Source organism: Bubalus bubalis, chromosome 12, assembly GCF_019923935.1.
Source record: "Bubalus bubalis isolate 160015118507 breed Murrah chromosome 12, NDDB_SH_1, whole genome shotgun sequence".
NCBI lineage: Eukaryota > Metazoa > Chordata > Mammalia > Artiodactyla > Bovidae > Bubalus > Bubalus bubalis.
In genome coordinates, this window is record NC_059168.1 from 82,511,586 (window position 1) to 82,537,101 (window position 25,516).

At 39.5% G+C, this 25,516-nt stretch overlaps 1 protein-coding gene across 3 annotated transcripts in view; it reads left to right on the forward strand.

Moving 5' to 3' along the window:
* The window catches only part of NBAS (NBAS subunit of NRZ tethering complex), a 331,354-nt gene that overhangs the window by 176,632 nt on the left and 129,206 nt on the right, over positions 1–25,516 (forward strand). For all 3 annotated transcript variants that reach the window (XM_044926228.2, XM_025261541.3, XM_044926229.2), the window contains exons 34-38: positions 2,883–3,040; positions 3,783–3,872; positions 19,532–19,699; positions 22,938–23,051; positions 23,377–23,500. In XM_044926228.2, the coding sequence (XP_044782163.2) occupies positions 2,883–3,040; positions 3,783–3,872; positions 19,532–19,699; positions 22,938–23,051; positions 23,377–23,500 (654 nt within the window). The remainder of the gene's footprint in view (positions 1–2,882; positions 3,041–3,782; positions 3,873–19,531; positions 19,700–22,937; positions 23,052–23,376; positions 23,501–25,516) is intronic.

Consider the following 25,516-nt stretch of genomic DNA (forward strand, 5'->3'; position numbering starts at 1 on the left):
GTAAGCCAGCCACACTGTGTTCATAGGCCTTGGGAGATGTTTTGTGAGCACTGATAAGTAGGTATTCCATGTGCTTGTATATTAATGTAAATACTTTAATGGGCTCAAGGGGTTACGTTTTATCTGGGATATGGTTGCTTTCCATTCCATATTAAAAGTAGGCTCATAATTTTAATAGCAATTTTATGTAAAATATTTTAATTTTAAAGTATTACAAAATATGTAAATTTTTTTATGTATTTGACATATAAAAGAAAAAATTTCAAATTTGAAATATCTGTAATTTGTGACTACATTGTCAGTATTTCTGTCCTTTAATTTCTTTACAAGATCACAAAATGCTTTTCGAATTTGAGCAGTTGGGAAGTAGCTTGCCACTGATATTGAAATTATAACTCAAGTCTCTGGAGGATAAGCAGGTTGTATTGTGGAATAATTTCTCTGTGAAAGAGCACATTCCCCAGAGGAGTAGCCAGGAACGTTGTCTTGTCATAGGCTCTGGGCTAAATGATCTGCTTTTTGCAGTTGTGCCTGAGTATGTGGGAACTCAGGCACACTGAGCTGTTTGCCTACTGCCTGTGCATGTCTGTGCACGGCTAACGAGGCAGCGCTTCACTTGTGATACCTCCTGGTGCTGCACGCTGATGACGTGTAAACTTGCTGTATACTGGTAGATAAACGATATTCTGACACTTGTTAAAAGTAGTAAGGAAGACTTTATTCAGGAATTTTGTAACAGGAGAGAAATCAGGCTCAACTCCAAATACAGAAAAGACAGCTGGGAATTTATCACCGAGGATCAGGTTAAGGGGATCAACAATGGTTGAAAAATACAGTGATGAGACATCCGGGATAGGGGCATTTGTACTAAACTGACTTACTGGTGGCACGCCAGGGTGATCAGATACAAAGGGTGGGAGAGTCTCTTTAAACTGATTTGGCAGGATTCTTGACTGAAACTGGATTATAACAGGTTCAACAAAGGCTGGGCCAAGATAGAGGCCTCGTTTAAAAGAGGACTCAGAGAAGCCTGAGTGAAGTTTGGTCAAGGAGAGAGTTTGGCGATACATCTGTGAAAATGTTGAAAACTGGGTAAAAGCTTAACACTTTACAACCTCAGCATTGGAAAACTGGTTTCATGGAAAAACTGTCAAATATTAACCTAGTGATTGTGCACCACTAAATCACTGCAGGTGGTGACTGCAGCCATGATATTAAAAGACGCTTACTTCTTGGAAGGAAAGTTATGACCAACCTAGATAGCATATTCAAAAGCAGAGACATTACTTTGCCAACAAAGGTCCGTCTAGTCAAGGCTATGGTTTTTCCTGTGGTCATGTATGGATGTGAGATTTGGACTGTGAAGAAGGCTGAGCGCCAAAGAATTGATGCTTTTGAACTGTGGTGTTGGAGAAGACTCTTCAGAGTCCCTTGGACTGCAGGGAGATCCAACCAGTCCATTTTGAAGGAGATCAGCCCTGGGATTTCTTTGGAAGGAATGATGCTAAAGCTGAAACTCCAGTGCTCTGGCCACTTCATGCGAAGAGTTGACTCATTGGAAAAGACTCTGATGCTGGGAGGGATTGGGGGCAGGAGGAGAAGGGGACGACAGAGGATGAGATGGCTGGATGGCATCACCGACTTGATAGACATGAGTTTTAGTGAACTCCAGGAGTTAGTGATGCACAGGGAGGCCTGGCATGCTGTGATTCATGGGGTCGCAAAGAGTCGGACACGACTGAGCAACTGAACTGAACTGAACTGAAATTCAGAATAGTTATGGTATTCTGGAAAATCATTGTCTTAATTCACTATCATTTATTAGAGAGCTTTGTATTAAATTTATTCCTATAAGGATAGTACTTGGATTAATTCTGACTTTGTATATTTAGAGAAATTATCCTGGGCCAAGGCCTTTGTACTTAGAAACAAGACCTACTTTCTAACTGGATCTCCTTCAAATAAGAATGAAAATGCATTTTAAGAGTTTAGAGCATAAACTTGCATAGGGCAAAGCCCTCTGCCGAGAGTCAGACTCTGACTGTATTTTTGGCACTGTCCCTGGACCTCTGTCTTCATCTGTGAAGTGGATGATTCTTTGTAGCTTTCTACAATAGTTTATCTTTTTCTAGAAGTCTGCAGTGTATAAACTGCTTTTAAGTACAGTTTTTTAAAAAATAAAGATTGTTTAATCTTTACAGTCTTCCCTTAACAACCTTCCTTAGTGGCTCAGATGGTAAAGAATCTGCCTGCAATGAGGGAGACCTGGGTTCAATCCCTGGGTTGGGAAGATCCCCTGGAGAAGGGAACAGCTATCCATTCCAGTATTCTGGCTTGGAGAATTACATGGACTGTACAGTCTGTGGGGTTGCATAGAGTCGGATACAACTGAGCGACTTTCATTTTCACTTTACAACCAAGGGAAAGAGGAATTACTATTATTTTTGTTTTTTTGCGATGGTGAGGGATGATGTTTGGACCTGTCTCAAGCTCACACAGTGCTTGGTCCACACTCAGTTCTTTCTGAATTCAGATACTCAGTCATTTTTACTCAACATCAAATCTTAGTAAATTATCTGTAGTCATTGCCAGGTTAAAGATAATTTACTATTTGTAGTCATTTTCATCTGAAATTTAACATAGTTTATCAGAAAAACTTGTCTGGAGCACTGCTGAACTCTCTGGATAATACACTCACCTAATATTTCTTTTCTATTTTAGATCATTATGTTTTTCTGCTTATATAATGATACATATCACTATGACTGAATTTGCTTTGGTAACATAAGACCTCAGTAAAAAGCCATTACATTTTTCAAGTTGGATTGAAAATTTTTTTCTTCTAGTGAAAATCAGTTTGTTTTTTCTTGCCCATTTTTCAGGTTACTCTAAAAGCTGGGATGTTTGTAGCCAGTTAGCACAATCAGAAGGTTACCAGGACTTGGCCACTCGGCAAGAGCTCATGGCTTTTGCTCTGACACATTGCCCTCCCAGCAGCATTGAACTTCTTCTGGCTGCCAGCAGCTCTCTGAAGACAGAAGTAAGTCTCTCAATAAAGTAAATCCTGAACTGTATCAAGTGTATTTTGTTGGGTCTGTGGATCTTGGGTTTGTGCTTTTTTTATTTTTCCAATAATATGAAAATTTTAATTTATGGAAAAAATAGTTTGTTACTTACAAATTTGAAGATATTAAGCTATAAAATAGTGTTGTTGGCTTTATTCCAGTAAAGAAAGGCTACAGGTATGAGAAATAAGAGAATAGTATTAGGAAACAATTTATTGAATATAATGGGGAACATTAGTATTGTCAAGAACAAAATATATAAGAGGAGGTCCTGTGTAGTATACTGGAAACCATGTGAATTAAAACCGGTGGTGACACCATCCCCTTAGAAGCTCTTTGGAAATAGCAGGGTGTGGTCTTTGGTTGGAGAGAAGCTCAGTTTCCTAAAATTCAAAGGCTAGATATGCATCAGGGGGATGTTAGGCCAGTTGTGAAACGCGTGTGAAGAATTCTGGAATTCATATTTTTATCTCCTGGTCATTCATTACATTGTACATCAGGTTTTCCACAGTTAATTCCGCTCCTGAAACTGTGGTTGCATCCTTGGGAAGGTGTTCATGAAGCCCCGAAGTAAGCCTGTTACCACTAGGAGATAGCATTTTTTTTGTTTGTTTGTTTTTCCCCCTCAAAAGAATGCTTTTTAAATTTCAAGTCTACATTGTAAAATGAGGCAAATTTAAAAACAATTCTATTATAATATATAGTGTTCTTTTTTAGATTCTTTATCAAAGAGTGAATTTTCAAATCCATCCAGAAGGAGGGGAGAGTATCAATATGTCACCATTGATGAGTAAAGCACTGCAAGAGGTGAGTCTGGGTGAGAGGGAGGAGTTTGAAAGGTGCTTGTGAGAGGAATGAAACAGTTATCTCACACTGTATGTGTGGTATGTGTAGACTGTTCTTTTAAGCTTTGTGTGTCTGTGTGAAATGTAGCATTCATATCAGTTCAGTTCAGTCGCTCAGTTGTGTCCGACTCTTTGCGACCCCATGGATTGCAGCACGCCAGGCCTCCCTGTCCCTCACCAACGTCTGGATTCATATGGAAAAATGTATAAAACAAAGATGTCCATCTTAATAAAGTATCATAAAGAAAACATGCACAAACCCATCACACAGATAAATAGCTCAGGACAAGCCTTCCCCTGCACACCCTTCTAACTCTTTGCTGTCCTTCCAGAGATCCTGACTCACCGTGATAACCAGATCCATGTGTGTTCTGTTCTTCTTTTAAAGTAATTTAGAAACCTGTAACACCCATCCCAGAGTGGTAGTTTAATTTTTGCTGTTCTTGCACTGTATAGAAATAATTACACTCAGTATTACATTTGTGAGGTTTATCCATGCTATTGTAAGTGCTGCCGTTGATCTTATTGTTACTGCGGTATAGAGATTAATTGCTATATGCATACATTCCAGTTTATCCTTTCTGATACTGACTGACACTGGTTTATTTTCAATTTTTGTGCTGAAATAATGCTGTATCATCACTGTGTAGTGTTCCTAGTGCACATGTACAGACTTGGAGGTGTGTGTTATAAGTGTGTTTGTTCAACCTCAGTTGATAGTCCCTGATGATTCTCTTGAATGGTTTTACCCATTGCACACTTAGCAGCCGTGTCTGGGATTGCCATTTGCTCCCATCCAGGTAGTGCCAACTACTTTGGCATGGGTAGTTGTCGAAACTTTACCTCTTAAGTGTTTTGAGATATCTGTTTATGCTTTTGATTTGCATTTTTCTGGTTGCTGGTGAGATGAACTTAACTCAGGAGGGAGCCTCTTTTGTGAGGTTCCTTGTTCAATTCCCTTGTCCATTTTCTGTTGAATTTTAGTCCTTTTTCCCTTTCCTCATTGAAATTCTTATGAATAAAATTTGTCTGGAGTCATTAAGTATTAATATGTATGAATCTCAGGAGAGCTGGTCCTGGGAAAGGAAGGAGGAGGTATGTACTCACCAATACCTCTTTAACTGTTTAACCTTTGCTCCCTGGAATTTAACTTCTTATGACTATTTCTGGCAATACAGAAGTGGCGTGTTTTTTGTTTTTTTTTTAGGTCAAAAACAGTAGGTAGTCTAACTAGATAAATTAAGAGATGATAATCGTCTTTATAGGTTGGTTTCCACAGGATTCCTTTAAATGGTAAGCTTTACTTTTAAAGTGTAAAATGTCATTCATTTTCCTAGCAACTATTTTAGAAGACATCTGTTGTGATAAGTGAGCTATATCTTAGCTCCTTTTTTTGTTTTTATCTATTTTTTTTTGTTTTGTTTGCTTTACAGTTCCATACGTTGATTCACAATTTTTAAAGATCATACTCTGTTTATAGGTATTGTAATGTTGACTACATTCCTGGTTCTATACAGTCTGTCTTTGTAGCTTATTTATTTTATACCTAATAGTTTTTAATCTCTTAATCCATTACCTCTATTTCCTGTCCCACCTTCCCTTTCCTCACTCATAACCTCTAATTTGTTCTGTGTACCTGTAACTCTGTTTCCTTTTGTTATATTCACTAGTATGCTGTATTTTTTATATTCCACATATAAGCGATTGCATACAGTATTTGTCTTTCTCTGTGTGACATTTCATTTAACACAGCACCTTCCAAGTTCATCCATGTTATTGCAGATGGCAAAATTTCATTCTTTTTTATGGCTGAGTACTCTCCATTGTGTGTGCTTGTGTGTATACACCACATCTTTATAAATTGACTGTAACCATCTTGTCAAATTCATTTGTAGTTGTATACCTTGTAGTTCTTTTAGAAGTCTGGTTCAAAGCTTCATCTGTGGAGTCTATTGATAGAGTTAGGGCAAGATTATTTAGATTTTGCCTACAGTCGAATATACACAATTACCTCATTTCCATAATTCTTTCTTTTATATTAAACTTCTGCTTGGCAGCCATTTATGGATTACACATGTGTATCCCCAGTTCAGTACCAAGTGATCTCAGGATCTCAAAAAAGTTTGTAAAGTGACTTTTGGCCCTTAAGGATTTTTATCCTTTTCCTCCTATAAATGGTAACTCCAAGACAGCAGTGATGGATAGAATTTTCTACAGTGAGGGGAATATTCTATATATCTACATTGTCCAGTATAGCAGCAACTAGTCACATAGAGCTGCTGAGTATGGGACATATAGGTAGTGCAACTAAGGAATCAACATTTAAATTTTGCTTAATTTTATTGAGGTTAATTTCACTTAATTTAGGCTGCTGGGTACCCGAGTGGGCGTCACAGTTCTGGAAGGCGAGACACTCAGAGGAGGAGGGTGTTCCGCCATCAGCGCTGCAGTCAGAGGGCTGTGTTTGTTTCTGTGGTTGCACTCCCTTTGAATCGAAGTCACAGCCTTTTCCAGGGGCCTGGAGTGATGGGATGCTTTCTTCCTTTGGCATGTTTTGACTTGTATTGATTAGAAACTATTCGGTTTTCCCTTCCTGGATCTGAGAGCACGTTAAATTCTATGGTGTTTTCTCCAGGGGATTCAGAACAGATCTTATATTGGAGATTTGGCAGATTTTACTATTTCTCAAGGTCCAGTAGAAGACTTGCTTTTCATAAGATCTTTATCCCAGTTTTTGTACCTTTTGATCCTCTGATCTCTTCCCATTTGTTCAGCTACATCTCTCACTGTTGCTCCAGCCTCCTCTTTTTTCATGCCTTCCAAACATGTGCTGTGTTCCATTCATGCTGAACTTATCCCATTCTCTGAGGAGGCTCTCTCACAGCTTGTTTTGGTGTTATTTAGGGTTCTCTCTGAAGCTCCAGAACTTTGGCCACCTGATGCGAAGAGCTGACTCCTTGGAAAAGACCCTGATGCTGGGAAAGATTGAAGGTGGGAGGAGAATGGGATGACAGAGGATGAGATGGTTGGATGGCATTACTGAATCAATGGACATGAGTTTGGCAAAGTTCAGGAGATAGTGAAGGACAGGGAAGCCTGGCGTGGTCCATGAGGTCGCAGAGGGTAGGACACGACTGAGCGACTGAACAACAGCAGCTGCCTGTACTGTCCTTCTTGTATTGTTTCTGATCATCTTGCTGCCCTCGTGATCTCACCTAAGCTGTCATCGTCTTTATCAAGTTTTGCTTGAGTCCTCATCGTTCCCTCTTCTACATCCCCCAAATATCTCATAGCATTGGATCAGCTCATGTGTGGTACGGTTTGGTGTGTATGGTGACTGGAAGTGTGTCACTTACCTTTGGTGCTCTCTCCAGAGAGTGCTTGCTGTCTGCTGCTGCTGCTAAGTCGCTTCAGTCGTGTCCGACTCTGTGCGATCCCATAGACGGCAGCCCACCAGGCTCCCCCGTCCCTGGGATTCTCCAGGCAAGAACACTGGAGTGGGTTGCCATTTCCTTCTCCAATGCATGAACGTGAAAAGTCAAAGTGAAGTCGCTCAGTCGTGTCCGACTCTTAGCGACCCCATGGACTGCGGCCCACCAGGCTCCTCCGTCCATGGGATTTTCCAAGCAAGAGTACTGGAGTGGGTTGCCATTGCCTTCTCCAGAGTGAGTGCCTACTGAATGCTTAATACAGATGCATTGGAAACTCCCACTTCAGAAGGATCAGTGTGTGGTAAAAATGGATTAGAAAGTAAAACTAGAAGGAATTTCCAACTAGACACATGTGTGTGATCTGGGTGCTGTTGAGGACCTGTTGTGTTCTGGCCGTGTAAGGGGAGTATCATTTCTCTAATCAGTATAGAACTGCACCGTGTTTCTACTGAGTTCAGCTCCATAACCTTATTCTGAAATCCCCACATCCTTCTTTATAAAATCCACAAGAAGCCTCTTGCGACCTTTGGGTTTTCCATTTCCTGCTCTCTGATGAATTAGAAAGTGTCAGCCGGGCTCCGTGGTGGCCTCTGTGGAGTAGGGCATGCTGTGTCTCCACAGGGCACGTCCTGATCCATTCAGCGTCCTCAGTACCTGTGGGAGACTGCCAGCAGTGCTTCACAGGATCCACTTTGCGAGCAAGAGGAATTCTTCCAGAATGATTCTTGTATTTTTTTTTATTTTTTAGCACCTTAAAAGCTTTCCTGTCTTCCTTTCTCCTCTTTCAGCAAGCTGTAATATTAATAGATCTAGATCTGACAAAGTGCTAATCCAAACCCTCAAACACATCATGTCTTTGATTCATGAGGCACATTTCAGAATATTATAGCTACTATTATTAGATTAAAATACAGTGCTTAGCTATAAGATGCTGTGTGTTACACATTAACAGTAAATGTAATAACCACATTAAATTATAACTTATAAATGAGAGCTGACTGTATATGTAATCTGCTTAATGCCCAAGACTTTCATTACTCAGTTGTGAAAATGATGATTTTTACTTATATATCCAAACAAAGTAAAGATGTAACTGCTGTGCAGTTGCATTTGTGTTACTACAAGTGGAGCCTTCAAGTTTGAAGATATTGGCTGTTGTTTTCAGGAACAAGATATTTGTTTTTAAATAAAATGCATAATTTATGAGTAACTACCAAAATTAGAGTTTCCAGCTTCATATTAACATTGGTTATTATGTTTTTTAGATGTAATAGTATTCCACCACTTAGAGTGTATTAACATTTTGTTTAGCTAGTGTTAGCTATATCAGTTAGGCAATAGTGTTTTCCCCAGATAAATCTAATTAGAGTTGAAAATGGATTATATACAAGGTTCCCATTAAAAAATCATCTTCACTGTGGGAAATCTTGTTATGAACATTTTAAGTGGCTACAAATTTATAAGACTGGACTAATTATTATTTCGAACTGGGGGCAGGGCTTGGTATAGAGCTGTTTTGAATGTATAAAAGGATTATTTAGAAATATTAAAATAAATTTCTGACAGTTGTATTTCAGTACCATGACAGCTCTTTCTTTTCCCCTTCACCAGTTAATGGGCATTTGGGTTGTTTGTACTTTTTAGCTATAATGAATAATGGTGCTATGCTATGAACATTTGTATACAAGTCTTTGTATGAAAATATGTTTTGATTTGTTGTGTAGGTATCTGGGAGTGGAACTGAAGCATTGTATGGTGTATACGCTCTAAATGTTGGAAAACATTGCCAAATTGTTTTCCAAAGTGGCTGCACCAGGAATTTTTAAGTTTCCCCTTTCTTCATATCCTTGCTAATACTTAACTCTTGAATGGCTTTTTGCTAAAGCCATTCTTATGAATATATGTGATATCTCCTTATCGTTTTGGTATGTTTCCAAATAAGTAACGATAATGAGCATCTTTTCATGTGCTTACTTGCCGTTTCTGTACCTTCTTTGATGAAATGGCTACAAATATTTTCCCAGTTTCTTTTTAGCTGTTATGTCAACTCCTTATTAAGTCATAAGAGTTTTTGTTGTTGTTTTTAAATTCTTGGATACAAGTTGTTGTTGGATGTGCGATTTGAAAAGATTTTTCTGTCAGTGTGTGATTTGACTTTTTACTTTCTTAATAGTGCCTTTTTAAGTGCAGAACCTTTTAACATTGCTCAAGTCCATTTTATTAACCTTTTCCTTAATTGCTTGCATTTTTGGTGTTGTATCAAAGAAATCTGTGCCTAGCTCAAACCTGTGAAGATTTACTCCTGTGCTTTTTCCTAACGAGTTTTATAGTTTTAGCTTTTATATGTATTGAGAGGTGGTAATGAGCCACTTTTTGTATGAGATAAGTATGAGGTTGAGGAAAATCCACATGCAGAAAGATCAGTTTAGAATTTTATCTCCTGTTATATACAAAAATGAACTCGATAGGATCATGTTTGTTTTTTCTTTTATGTGATCTTGTTCTTTCTTAAAGGATTTTAAATCTTACGCTGCACAAAGGCACAAATTAATATTTTAAAGTTTAAAATGATTTCATCTGAAATGGATTTGTATCATAATTATTGCCTTAGTAATTTTCTTTTTTTGAGATGTTTTGGAATTTTGGTTTTCAAGCTCGTGTTGTGTTTCCTGAACCATCTGCCTTTGTTGTTACATGCAGATCATGTATGTCACAGCGTGATAGTGGTTGTTGGATGCATGTGCCGTGATTATTCATCTTTTCCTTTGCTTTGGGGCGTTTGGATTGTGCCCAGTCTTCCTGTATTTTAGACTGAACTTCACTGAGCATTTTATGTACATATCTTTGCATATTCATGCTTGTATTGCCCTGGGATATAATGGAAAATATGGGCTCCTAAGACAGATAATTTCCTGTTTCTTGTGGTCCGTCCTCTGTAACTTTAAGTGCTGATTAAAAAATGAAAAAGAAAATAAAAATATACTAAATATACCTCTATTTTTCCTAAATACAGTTCTCTTTGGATTCAAGAATGCTAGAAGATTCAAGAAGGGTTCAGTCCCTAAAGCCCCTGAAATAGTGTGTCAAATCTGGTGTGTCTGTATGTGACTTAGTGTGTTCATGTATGTTCACACGCATGAGTACATTCAGATTTGCATTCAGTTTTCTGGGGAAGGCACTTACAGCTTGCCTTAGAAATGTATAGGGGGCTGGGTCTTCTAAAGATAAGAAATTGTAGCATTTTAATTATCAGATGAACTGAAGCAGAGTCAGATGTCAGAGTGATTAGTCTTCATGGGATTTTCTTCTACTGCTTCTTCTGACGAATAATTCCAGAAGCAGCATCACCAGTAATAAGCATTCCATTCTTAATATTTTGAGTTCAGGATGCAATTTGCTCTAAGTATGGGGCTTCCCCAGTGGCTCAAGTAGTAAAGAATGTACGTGCAGTGCAGGAAACACAGAGACATGTGTTCGACCCCTGGGTTAAAAGATACTCTGGAGGAGGAAATGGCAACCTACTCGAGTATTCTTGCCTGGATAATCCCGTGGACAGAAGATACAGTCCATGGGGTCGTAGTGTCAGACACGACTGAGCACATGCATGCCCATGACACGATGAAGTGTTAGGTGAAGGGAAGTACTTTTGATCATTTAAAGCTATGTTGGAAGAGAAAGGGTAGTGGCTTAGCTCAGTTTGAGCTGTTTGTGATCCTTAGTCTCTCTTATGGGTACCACCAGCTCAGTTTGAACTTGACAAACCAGTTTCTTAGAAATCAACCCTCAGATTACCAGACACCAGAGGGATAGGGAGTCCTGGGCATGCTGTGGTCATGAGGTCAGAAAGAGTTGGACAAGACTTGGCAACTGACTGAACAACAACAATACCAGACACCAGAGAAAGCAGCTCCTGCATGGGCTAACTATAGTGATTGATGAACAAGAATTGTTTCTGTAAGCCAGACTCGACACGTGGAACTGTTCTTGTTCTTGTGAACCTGTTTGGTAATGTTGTCTATTGTAGGACTTGAAAAATATTACTAGTGCCTATGAAGTTAACCTTTGAGCTATGTAACAGTTGATGCTAATGAGATTTCATGTTAAATTTTATGCTGGGAGTTGTTGACTTGGTTTGGGAGATTAATCTATTTCTGCTGTTATACACTCTAAATTAATTAGCAATATGCGACTCTGAATATAAAAATTGCCAGTAGTAATCATTTCAGGAGTAAATTTTCCTAACCTCTTTTTTCTTTACCTATTACATGAAGTTGAAATAAAAGTATTTTCCTCATTAATGACTCCGGTTATACTCTAATCTTGGTAGACTGCTCCCCAATTAAATGTTTCTTCTGTAGTCTATATGAGCCTTTTATTTTGCTTTCTCTTTTGTAATTCCTATAAGGGAGGGATCTCTTACAGAAAAGCCTTTTGTTATGTACATTTCTGTGCATTGAAATTTCATTTACTTTTCGGTTTCAGATGTTTAAATTTTTTATATTGAGTCAGCCAATCCATATGGACAGAGTTAAGTTTAGGTTTATTTTATGAAATGGTATAATTGTCTTAAAGCCTATATTTTTTGATATTTTTCAGTGAATTTGATTTTCCCCTGAATGAAGTTATTTCATACTTAAGTGCCATATTTCTTTTCATGTTTATATTTTTTAGTTTCTATACTTGGATTAGTTGATAACATTCAAATCATTCCATAACCCTTTCGAGTAAGGAGATTGTAAAGATGAACCAGAATTGAAAATATGACATGAAATCTTATCTGAATAACAGTTAGTTGCTGTAGGCATAACATATTAGATTTAGAAAATGTTTCTTCAAGCATAGGTACAGTAAAATCAGACTTCCTATTCATATCTACAGTACAAGCTATACTTGAGTAATTGTCATATACCCTGAGCATGTAGCAATCAACAAACATCATCTCTGCCCTTGAAAAGCTACTGTCTAGTTGAGAAGACAGACAGAAAAATCATAATTATGGCAAGTGTATTAAAAGTAGGCATGTAATGTAATGAGTGGGAAGGAGAAGAGTATCTTCTTGACAGGATTTTACTGACAGCAAAAACACCACATTTCAAGGAAGATACAGAATTTCTTTGTGACCTTGCAGCAGGAGAAGACTTCATACCAAAAAAAAAAAAAATACTAATTATAAAGTTTAAAAGCTGATAAATTGAACTAATTTAGAAGTTTAAAAACTTCTTTTAATCAAGACATCATTAAGATAATAAAATATAATCTGCAGAATAATAGAAAATGTCCATAATTCATATATCTAATAAGGGCTATGTATCCAAAATATACAAAGAAAAACCAAAAAACGGCAAATGAATAAGAAAGACAGCCAACAGAAGAATGGGCAGAAGATTTGAGCAGGAACTTGAAGATTGTCCACTTTCTTTTTTCTCTGGTTGGATCCAGAATCCTTGAATTTCTCTTCTTATCTGACTTACCTCAGTCCCTTTTCATCTTTAGAAGAAATAAATAAAAGCATTTAAACTTAAAAATGCATTTCAGATTCAAATATACCTTATGGAAACCTCTTCTATTCCCAGTATCACTGCCTTAATTCAGTTCCTGATTATTTTATCTTTTTTTTAATTGTACTTTTTTTTTTTTTTTTTGGCCACGCAAGGCAGCTTGCAGGATCTTAGTTCCCTAACTGATCTTGGGTGGCCTCCGGCTGCAACCACATGGAACAGGGCTTGGGTTCCCAGCCACAGATGGGCTGGGTCGCGATGGTAAAAGCACTAGGTCCTAGCCGCTAGGCCAGTGGTCAGTGTCAAGGGCCCTGACCCTTTGGCTTTGCAGAAAAGAATTGCCACAAAGACAGAAAGTAGTGAAGCAAGTAAAGTATTTATTAGGAGTAAAAAGAGTACGTTACCTGTGGATAGACACAGGCAGACTCAGAGGGAGAGTCCCTGAGTTGCTGAGTCGTGCTTTTGTGGTAGTTTGAATTACTTTCATGCGGCATTTCTTCCAGGTTTCCTTTGGCCAGTCATTGTGATTTGCCTGCTTCACAGTCCTTACGTGGTTTATCTCAGGATCCTCCCATGTGGGCACATGCATCTCTTTGCCAAGATGGATTCTACCGCAAAAGCATATGGGTGAAACATCCCATGACATGACTCTCCTTTGGCCTCCAAGGAGCCTTTTCTGCCCATGTGTGGTTAGGGAGGTCTCTGACTTCGGGAACAAGAAATGTGTGGTCTGTGCAGTGTCTACCCTCCTCCCTTTATTCCCCTGCTATTTTTGTCTTGGAATTTCCATCAACAGAGAATGAATCTCCCAATTACTTTACCCTGGGTTGGGGGGCGTGGCGGAGGTAGTCCCATCTGCCTCATGACCAAGAATTAAACCCAGGCCCTTGGCAGTGAAAGCACAGAGTCCTAACCTCTGGACCACTAGGGAATTCCCCGAGTCCCTGATTATTTTAAATTTGGACTAATTCACCAATCTCCTAATGGATTCCTGCTCCTGGAATAAGATTTCTAAAACATAAATCTCATTATGTTAACTCCTTTTGTTTAAAGCCTCTCAGGGGTGTTGTATTGTCCAGGTGATGATGGAGGTGCTTTGGTGTCATGTCAGTAGGTCTCTTGCTGGTCTTGCCTCTGCCTACCTTTGATCTTCGTGTGCCCTGACCTTCATCTTTGTATATTCTTTTCTATACCGTCATTGAATCAACTCAAGTTTCCTCCAATATTCCATGTTGTTTCATGTCTCTTATTTGTATAAGTCTACCAGGAACATTCCCTGGAGGAAGGAAAGGCTACCCATTCCAATATTCTGGCCTGGAGGAGGCCATGGACTGTATAGTCCATGGGGTCGCAAAGAGTAGGACACGACTGAGCGAATTTCACTTTCACTTTTCACCTGAAATCATGGGTGCTTCTCTGGTGGCTGAGTGGTAAATAATCCATCTGCCAATGCAGGAGACACAGGTTTGATCCTTGGATTGGGAAGATCCCCCTGCAGAAGAAAATGGCAGCCCACTCCAGTATTCTTGCTTGGGAAATCCCTTGGACAGAGGAGCCTGGCAGGGTACAATCCATGGGGTCACAAAGAGTGGGACACAGGTTAGTGACTAAACAACCTGAAATCATCACCATTTCTTCTTTGGAAGCCTGAAATTCTTTCCTGCTGAAATATTACTTCTTCTGTGAAGCTTTCTATGATGGTGCCTCTAGGCAGAGAACATAGTGATTTGTCTGTATCTTTGCCTCCCTTTGTAGTTTCTGGAGCTCAGTGGCTCCCAAGGGCAGAGGCTGTGTCCTTCTTGTTTTTTTCACCTAATTGACTAGTACAATATAGTATGACATCAAATAGGAGTCTCTCAGTGAGTATTTGCTGAGTAGGGGAATGAATTCTGATTGGTTTCTCTTTTTTTTCAGGTATAAAATCTAACATAAATTGAGATGCTTAATATACTGTATACTTACATATGTACACACATATTTTTATATATATATCTCTATGTGTGTATATATATACACACATATATATATATATATATACACACATACACATATAGCGAGAGGGAGGGAGAAAGAGAATGTCTAGTTACTGCAAATTCCTTCTCAGATTTATTTCTGACAAAGAGCTTTTTCTGGCAGTGTTATTCAGAGAGGGATATATATATATGTGTGTGTGTGCATATATATTACTAGTTCTGTTCAGTGCAGAATTACTGGGGGCAAAAGCTTAGAAGCAGAGTGTACCTGAATCCAAAGCTTTCAGTAGCCCAGATAGATGAACACACTCAATGACGAGCTGTCCAGGGTAAGCAGGCCCTGCCCCCACGATGCAGGGAGGGAGTTAGCAGTACCATCTACACTGCTGCCTAATAGTAGAAGCTTCTTGGCCGGGGTCCTGACCCTGTTAGGAAAGAGGAGCCTCTGGAGTGCAGGAGCCCGATGTGATGAGCCGACTGTGCTACTAAAGTGGAGAAGAAATAAGCCTCCTGCCATCTTCTCAAATAGTGAAGAAATTAAGGAAAGACTTCTCGTGATGCTGCCATTGAAGCAACTGTGTGCGTGTATGTTCCCTCGCAGTGTTTATGCCCTGTATACACGTAACGGGCCTTGCAAAGCCCTGACACATGCCAAGTTTTCACGACGTGGCAGCTATCGTTATGATTACTCTTGGAGGGAGATTTGTGTTTTTTCCTATGTTGGTCTTTCTACTTGTCTTTTCAGACGTGTTGATAATGAGCTTCAGTCTTCCGTTCTGTCTCCTTAACCCTTCCCTCTGACCCCCACAGGCATGCAGAAGAAAGGGTGCATAACCTTCTTAATTGCTGAAATTGAGAGGAAAAACCGAGAATGTAAGGTTTAGCCTCCCTGGATTTCCTCTTGATTTTGCCTGTCAACAGAAAGGGTACAATGCGTGCATGTGTGCTAGGTCGCTTCAGTGGCTCAGTCGTGCCTGACTCTTTGGGACCCCATGGCCTATAGCCCACCAGGCTCCTCTGTTTATGGGATTCTCCAGGCAAGAATACTGGAGTGGGTTGCCATGCCCTCCTCCAGGGAATCTTTCTGACCCGGGGATTGAACCCACATCTCTTACGTCTCCCGCATTGGCAGGTGAGTTCTTTACCACTAGTGTTACCTAGGAAGCCCACAAAGGGTACATTCAGTTCTAATTTTTGTTTCTTGAGGTTATACACATGTGGGCTAGTTTATTTACTTGTTCATTTAGGCACTTAAGTCTTTACAATCCAGTGTATTTTACACTGACAGCCCTTCCCTATTTGGAGCAGCTGCATTTCCAGAGTGCAGTTGCCTCGTATATCTGCCGGCTGCCGGGTTGGACAGCACAGGTTTTGGCAGTTCTGGAACTTTGTTCTGCTCCATTTTCCACTACTGGGCTGCTATGATTATTTTGCTCAGATGTCTGTTCTGTAGACTCAGCTCCTCCTTGGAAAAGTGATTCCCAAGATGTAGACTCGCAGAAAGATTTTAGCCTTATTATGGCTGGAGATTTAAGCCAAAGTCTTCATCTACTGCAGAATAAAAATGTTGTTGTTCTTTCAGATCAAATATATATATATATATATATATTTTTTTTTTAATCAGTGTTCAGCTGTAAGCAACAGAAAACATTCTAGCTTTTATAAGCAGAAGGGGACTTTTTTTAATTTTAATGAGAATTGGCACAGTCATTCAAAGGTCTGGAGAAGCAGGCTTTGGTGTATTTTTAGAGTAACTATAAGAAAAATACTGAGGAGGTTAACTACCGCTGGAGCGGAAATCTGCCACAAGAAGTTGGGGAATTCGAAAGCCCCTCCTTGTCAGCTGTCTGCAGTGCTGCTTTGACCCTGCCAGGATAACAAGCCAGCAGAATGGTAGTCCACACTGTCCTTTACCCCGTGAAGCTAGGGACTGGTCACTGGTACTTGCATCACCACTACTGCAGAAGAGCAACTAGGATGACCAGAAAAAATAGAAAAAGGAAAAAAAAAAAAAGTTTATTTTCTACAGGGAAAGCACAGTAATAGCAAAAAACAGTCTCTACTGTAGTTTCACTGTGCAAATCTACACAGTGGGTGCATCTGTTTGAGGAAAACTAGGTCATGTGAAGAATGTCAGCCCTAGGGAGTCTGGGAAATGTAGTATTTAGCTTTTCAGCTTCTAGCAATGCAGCCTGGGAGCGGTCTAGAACTGAGTTGAGTGAACCAAGCTGCAGTATCTGCTGCAAAATCTGAAACCCAGGAGAAGTGCTGTCTTTTTTGGGCACCTAAACCCCTAGCAGTTGTTTTTGACGTGGTTGCCCTTATATACAATCAGTTTAACATGAGTATTTTCTTCCTTAGCATATCATCTGTGTTGTTTTCATCATTAAATTATAATTTATAGTGCATTGAGTTGATAGTTTATACCTTTCCCAAACTCCAGAAAGCTTATAGGAAACACAGGTTTAAAATTTTTTTTTAGAAAATGAAGATATATTTGACATATTACACTGTATAAGTTTAAGGTATATAATATATTGATACACTGATATTATAATATAGTTGCCATTGTAGCATTAACTGACACCTCTGTTGCATCACATAATTATCATTTCTTTTAGTGTTGGGACACAACTTTTTTTTTTTTTTTTTTTTTTTCCACATTAAACGAATAGAAAATCTTTTGAGAAAAGTTAACCAACTGCCCAGTGAGGAAATTGTAAGTATCAGTTAATGCAGCTTAAATACATTTCATTTTAGTACTAAGAATAAAATTAAAATGGTTTTCTAGAAATTATAAGTGTACCAACATGCTGTAATCATTTTCTTTTACTGCTATGACATTTAGCAGCTTTGGAACAATGCAGGTTCTTATAATTCCCATAGTACAGAAACCTGGCAGGCTTGGGTGGGTTTCTGCTTAGGATCTCAGCCAAAGTCAGGGTGCCCACAGGACTGTGTTTTCTGGAGGAGAATTCATTTCCATGCTCATTCATGTTGGTAGTAGTGTTAGTTGCTTAGTCATGTCTGATTCTTTGTGACCCCATGGGCTGTAGCCTGCCAGGCTCCTGTGTCTGTGGAATTCTCTAGGCACTGGAGTGGGTTGCCATTCCCTTCTGTAATTCATGTTGTTGACAAATTTAATTCCTTGTGTTTTCAGGACTGAGGTCCTCATTGCCTTGCTGGCTGTCACCTCCAGTTTCTTTTCACCTTCTCGATGCTTCTCACATTCTTTAACTCTTGGCCACCCCACTCCATCTCCAAAGCCAGCAATGATGTGCTTCACGTCTCTCCTGCGTCTTCTCCCAGGGTGTGTCTGTGTGACCCTAGCTGGGAAGGGTTCTCTGCTTAAAAGGCTCATGTGATTAGGTTAGTTCCACTCAGATAATTCAAGATTTATCTCCTCACCTTAAGGTTTGTGTCCATAATCATATCTGCCAAGGTATTTTGCCATCTAATGTAATGTATTTGCAGGTTCTAGGGATTAGGATGCAGGTATTTTCAGTTCAGTTCAGTTCAGTCGCTCAGTCGTGTCCTACTCTTTGCGACCCCATGAATCGCAGCATGCCAGGCCTCCCAGTCCATCACCATCTCCCGGAGTTCATTCAAACTCACATCCATTGAGTCGGTGATGCCATCCACCCATCTCATCCTCTGTCGTCCCCTTTTCCTCCTGCCCCCAATCCCTCCCAGCATCAGAGTCTTTTCGGGGGCCATAATTCTACCCACCCTATATGGAGGCTTTCAAGTTGGTCTAAAATGGTGAATTTCTCCTAAGTGTGTGTTGTGATGATATCTTGGTAATTATTGAGTGATTCCACGATTTATCATTTTTTATTATTCAGATAACACATTAATGAATGATGTGATATAAGCCCAAATAGCCGAACTAAACTCTCCTATTAGTGGCAAGAAAGTTGTTCAAATTGGAAGACTAGACCTTCATTTTTCTTTCCTTTGACTAGAATGCTACAGAAAAAGTAAGTAGAAGTAGGCAGATACTAAACCAAAGGCTGGGTTTTCATAGAACAAATTTCCCTGTCTTTGATCAAAAAACAGCTGTGGTCATTGTCATTTCTGTTTAAACAAATGTCGATATATTGGCATTTTTCTCCCCATGAAACCTCTTGGGTTAGTACATGGGGAGTTGGAATTGTAGCTGATTGCTTTGAGATTGGCAGGAGGTTCCACATTAGAAACTTTTTAAATGCTATTAATCATCCACTTGTTTAGATGAAAAACAAAATGCCTTTCAGTATGTAAAGGTGGATCATCAGAATCTTGTACCTTTGTATGGGTCACAGTAGCATTGTTGAAGTGAATAATTTATTTCTTAATCTAAACCATAAATAGTTTAAAATGTCTTGTTAAAGAACCAAACATGAGTACCTCATTGGAGGATATTAGATTAGTAAAAAAAAAAAATTAAGAACCCACTATTTGCTTTATAAATACTTCTGAAAGAGATTCTTTGACTAATGCATTAAGATGTATTTTCCTTTACTGAATTTTCTTTTGTAAATGATTCAAGGAGGTACAGTATGCTAATATCACATTCACATTTTTTTTTGGTTGTTATTGGTAAAGATGAATTTTTAAATCTGTTTAATTTCATGTCTGATAACTCCAAGTTGTTGCATTATCACTCTCTCCTCTGTTCTCTTCTTTTTACTCTTGCCATTTTCTCTCTCTCTTTTTTAAAAAAAAAAAACAACATAGGATGAAGTAAGTGTCCCAGGCAGCAACTCAGCCGACCTGCTCCACTGGACCACCGCTACCACCATGAAAGTCCTCTCCAACACCACCACCACCACCAAGGCGGTGCTGCAAGCTGTCAGCGATGGGCAGTGGTGGAAGAAGTCTTTGACTTACCTACGACCCCTTCAAGTGAGCGAGGCATTCTGTTTTCTTAAGCAGTTGGGGTGGTTTATATCAATTCATTAGCATGCTCTTCAGTTGGTTTCACTATTTAAGTTTCTCTTCTTTAGATTATTAATCTCCTAAGAAATCTAGGCCTCCCATCAGATAGGGAATGAGTAATTGATTTTATAGACTGTAATTTGCTACCATACTATACTTGCGGAATACATAGATATACATTTAAGTAAGGTTGGTTTCTATGTCAGAATTGAAGTTTACTGAGATGAAAAGGAAAATGATGTTTATTAAGGCTTTCTCTCTTTTGCTCTGTTTCTGTAGGGCAGTAGAAAGAAGAGAAGTGCTAGGAGCCATCCTGGGGGCTGTCTTAGTTCTCTCCAGCTTCTGTGACAAAAATATTTTAGACTAGGTGACTTAAACAACAGACAGTTTATTTCTCACAGTGCTGGAAACTGGGAAGTCCAAGGTCAAGGCCCTGGAGAATTTAGTGTTTGATGCAGGCCTGCTTCCTGGTTCATAGAATGCCTTCTGTTTGCTGTGTCCTCACATGGTAGAAGGGGGGTGAGGGACTTTTCTGGAATCTCTTTTTTTAATAAAGGCACTAATCTCATTTTCCAGCTCTGCCATCATGACTTAATCACTTATCAAAGGCCCCACCTCTTAACACTATTACACAGGGGTTAGGATTTCAACATGAGTTTGGAGTGGGGGTGGGGCCCAAACATTCAGTCTTCAGTGGGGCCTCTAGGTAAAGGGAATGTTTTAACCGATTCTTTCGTGTTTCTGCAAGTAGAGGTCAGGACGAGCATTGAGGTTGCTTTCTGTGACTTCTTAGCCCACTGTGTCCCTCCTGTCTTCCCTGCATCGTCATGCTGCTTTCCGTCCTTTAGCCACATACTAGGAAACTAACAGGAAAAGGAAGCATGGGCCTTTTTATAAAGGTACCCCAAACACTTGAGTATCTCATTCATTCATTCTGCAAATACTTACCAGGCATTTTCCACGTGTCAGATGTTGTGCTTATCACTGGAAATAGAGTGGGGAAACCCTTCAGTCTGATTTCCTTCCTTTGAGTCCCCTGTGTCTCAGTGGGGGCAAAAAAGAAACCAACAGATAAAATATTTGTATGATAATGAGATGGCAGGTGGTGATGAGTACTGTGCAGAGAACTTAAGCAAGGTAGTGGAATAGTGAGTGATTCTGGAGGAGTGAAGTTCTGATTGCAGCAGGGGGGTTAGTTTCTCAGAAAAGGAATCACTCTGAGCAGAAAGCTGAGTGAGCCAAGCAGACAAGTACATTTTGAAGAAATAGCCTGATGTCTTTGTAGAAGGGGGCCAAGGTAAGGGAGCGCAGCATGATGAGTGGGAAGATGGTTGGAAATGAATGGTTGGAGAGATGATGAAGAGACCCACCATGTAAAGCCTTCCATAGATGGTGAAGAGAACTACAGATCTGCTTCTCAGCAACACAGCCTTGTTTGAAAATTCAGACAATGCAGTCATGTGATCCACGGTTACTTTTAATACATATGTTTAACTGTTGTGCAGAGAGTCGTCAGTAGTGAAGCAAAAAGATGCTTCTCTCTTCCAGGAGTCCAGCTGAGAGTTGTTGATGGCTTAGATTAGGGTAGCCATGAAGGACATGAGAAGTCTTTGGTTTGAGGGTGTACTTTGTGGACCTGCTGATGGTCTGAATGTGGGATATACAGGAGAGAGAATGGAGGATAATCACCCAGAAGAAACCACTTACTGATGGGCTGTGGGCTTGACTTTGGGTGAAGTCTGTGCATCTCATCGCTGCATGCATCACACTGGATTTTGATTAGGGTTATTTTCTGTCTCACCTGTTGGGGCTTTTTGAAAGTTCATGTCTTAGAGTTGGACCATTAAATAAAGCAGGCTGAGTGCTGAAGAATTAATGCTTTTGAACTGTGGTGTTGGAGAAAACTCTTGAGAGTCCCTTGGACTGCAAGGAGACCATACCAGTCAAACCTAAAGGAAATCAGTCCTGAATATTCTTTGGAAGGACTGATGCTGAAGCTCCAATACTTCGGCCACCTGATGTGAAGAGCCAGCTCATTAGAAAAGATCATGATGCTGGAAAAGATTGAAGACAGGAGGAGAAGGAGTCTACAGAGGATGAGATGGTTGGATGGCATCACTCACTTGATGGACATGAGTTTAAGTATGCTCCGGGAGATAGTGAAGGACAGGGAAGCTTGGCATTCTACAGCCCATGGGGTTGCAAAGAGGCGGACATGACTGAGCTAATGAACAACAGCAAAGTCTTAGATAAAGTGGTTAGCACTGTGCCTAGTATATAGTTTTCTCTGAAGAAACTATTTTTAACATCATTTGCAGCAGCAGCTTGTTTCCTAGCAGATTGTTTCCTAGGCTGTGCTTGCCCTAAGCAAGTGCTCCATGAACTTGGAGGATTGGGTGAATGTCTTCTTCTTGGCTCTTCCAATAAGGGGCTTTACAGTCTGTTTGAGGAGAGCAAAGCATAAAGATAATTAACCATAGTAGGGATACTAAAATACTGCTAATGAAGGGTACTGAAGAGCAGTCTAATAAAGATGTCCGTGTGGGTTGTCGTTGTGGGGGCGGTGGGGCTGGTGAAGGGAGCCCAGTCTTACCTTGCCTCCAGCTGCTGTGGTTTCAGCAGGTGTGGTCTGTGGCAGGCCTGGGAGGAGAGGTGGGCAGTCGGCATGGACCATTAGCCTTGTAACGGGAGGGAGGCATAGAGGCCAGTAGAGTGGACAAAGTAGTTGCATGGAGTGTTAGCCTTTAATGGTAATTAGCATTTAGTGAATTTGAATGTTATTCTGTGTAGTTTAGATTTGATATTGCTGACTGCATTATTCAGAGCTACTAAAGGTTTTTTGGAGCAAGGGAACAGCATATACAGAGAGTTTTTAGAAAGGTTATCCGGACTGTTGTATAGAAAACTGGCCATGTGTGTGACACCGATTGCTTCAGTGTTTCTGATTCAGTGATGTCAAAGTGACCAGAAGAATCAAAAAGCACTCCGGGCTGAGGCTGAAGCGCTGCTCTTAGAACGTGGTGATGATTCTTACTATTCTCCGCTGGGTTTCACTGTCGCTCTGACACTCTCTGTTCGGCTTGCACAGCACACGTTGATCCGTTTCTCCTGAAACCTGTTTGTTCTTTCTTCCTTCCTTTCCTCCTCCACCTCCCCTCCCAGCTCTCTTTCCTTTATCCAGTGATCGTCACTTTGTTCTGTTTAGGGTCAAGAATTTGGTGGTGTTTATCAAATTGGAACCAGAGCCAATGAAGGCCTAGAAAAACAAGGCTGTCATCCGTTTTATGAATCTGTCATCTCCAGTCCCTTTGTTGTAGAGGTAAGGGCAGTGTGCCTAAGAACATAGATTTAACTATCATGGTGGCTGCGAGCATTTTACTACAAACAAAATATGCAGTTTTTTTGGAAGATGTACTTCTTTTGTTCGTACTCATGTTTTGCATTGGTTTTATGTGATTCGTTACGTGTTATGAGACTAAAATAAAATCTTTTTTACAATTTTACGTGGAATAATATGCTTTAGTAAATGAGAAGCTATAATTCAAGTTATAAGAGGATAAAAATCCTATCATTATCTTTTCTAAGAATGTCTTCATAGAGAAAAAGCCATCCCATCAAATGATGTCACTGCTTCTCTTGTCTAGTCTGAAGTGACCTATGACACCTATCAGCATATCCCGGTAGAAAGCTTTGCAGAAGTGTTACTGAGAACTGGGAAACTGGCAGAAACTAAAACCGAAGGAGAAGAAGTATTTCCAACAACAGAAGGTATGAAAGGTTCTAGTTCCCCAACAGTGTGTAACTCAGAATAATAGGTGAGACTGTATGAATGAATGAGAGTTAGGAAAACCAGTAACATTTTCAGTAATTTTGAATATCTTAACTTGACATCATCATTCATACATTTATTTATTCATTGATTTAAATCATTTATTGAGTACCTACTATTTTCTGGATACTTGTAATATTGAAGATTTAAAAGGATAAATGAGATACAATTCCTGTTTAGGGTGCTAATCATGTAAAGTGATTCTTACAGGGAATGATATAGAATAATGAGCTCAATAGATACTACTTTCTTTCCTGGTTTTATGGGTTAATCAAGAATGCTTATGTACCTGTTTCGTGGACTATAGATATGAATTTCGTCTTAAGAATTTTCTAGATGGTGCCATATTGTTCCATGTGAAATTTTTTGAAAAGAATGAAAATGTATGCAGTTGACCAAAGACCACTTGCCATTTGTACTTTTTTCTTCTTTAACCTCCTTACTTCTTTTCAAGGTTCCAGGGTAATTGCCTTGACTATTTTTATTTTTCAATTTTCCCTCTCTGCTTTTTCAGCCTTAGTAGGTACTTCAGGACTTAAAGACAACTGGGGCTCCAGCTATCTTGTCTATATTCTAGGTATCTGTAAGGAGTAAAGAAGAGAAAAACAGTTTTCTTGGCAGTCTTGTCCAGGACTTGCACTTCCATATAGCCTATAACTGCTAATGAGCCTGAATGATGCTGTGTTTTAATGGAACACATTGCAGTGTGGAGTAAAACTTGGAAAAAATGTATTTAGGAAATAGAACTGCCATGTTCCTAGAAACCTGATATTGTAACTTATTTTTAGATCATCCTTCTTTCAATCATTATTTATATGCAGTTGTAAAGAGAGGAAGCAAATCCTCTGCAGAGCCTGGGATACTGGAGGTTTTAACAAAGTTACCGTTTTTCTTCAGTTATGAGATGCATATCATGATCTATAGTTTCTCGGCCTTGTTCAGTCGTTAAGTCTCAAGTCCAACTCTTTGCGTTAAGTCTGCGTATTTTGAGTTTGCTCAAACCCATGTCCATTGAGATGGTGAAGCCATCCAACCATCTCATCCTTTCTTGGCTTCTTTTCCTCCTGCCCTCAATCTTTCCCAGCATTAGGGTCTTTTACAATGAGTCAGCTCTTTGCATCAGGTAGCCTAAGTATTGGAGCTTCAGCATCAGTTCTTCCAGTGAATATTCACAGTTGATTTCCTTTAGGATTGGCTGGTTTGATCTCCTTGCTATTCAGGGGCTCTCAAGAATCTTCTCCAATGCCACAGTTTGAAAGCATCAATTCTTCAGCACTCAGCCTTCTTTATGGTCCAACTCTTACATCCGTACATCACTACTGGAAAAACCATAGCTTTGACTAGACAGACCTTTGTCAGCTATCTCTGCTTTTTAATATGCTGTCTAGGTTTGCCATAGTTTTCCTTCCAAAGAGCAAGCATCTTTTAATTTCATGGCTGCAGTTACCATCCGCAGAGACTTTGGAGCCCAAGAAAATAAAGTCTGTCACTGTTTCTACTTTTTCCCCTTCTATTTGCCATGAAGTGAGGGGACCAGATGCCATGAGCTTAATTTTTTGAATGTTGAGTTTTCAGCCAGCTTTTTTACTTTCCTGTTTCACCTTCATCAAGAGACTCTTTAAGTTCTTCCTTGCTTTTCTGAAATTAGTGTTCAAGTCACAGTTGAACACTAATTCACAGGTACGTTCATGTTTCTTTTTTGCCTCCAAGAAGCTATTGCTAAATCATGACACATCTTATAAGTGATATTGAATTATAAGAGTATAGTTGCATTGCTGTTTCCCCTTTTAATTATTTCTTCTTTCTTTTCTTTACAAATATTGTTAATACATTACTAATGGATTAAATTATGATTGATTGTTGGAATAGCTTATACAGATAAAATCTAAGACCCTAAGAAAATACTGGTTAGACATGGAAATATCATCTGTTAATTGGTGTAGTAAAGGACTGAA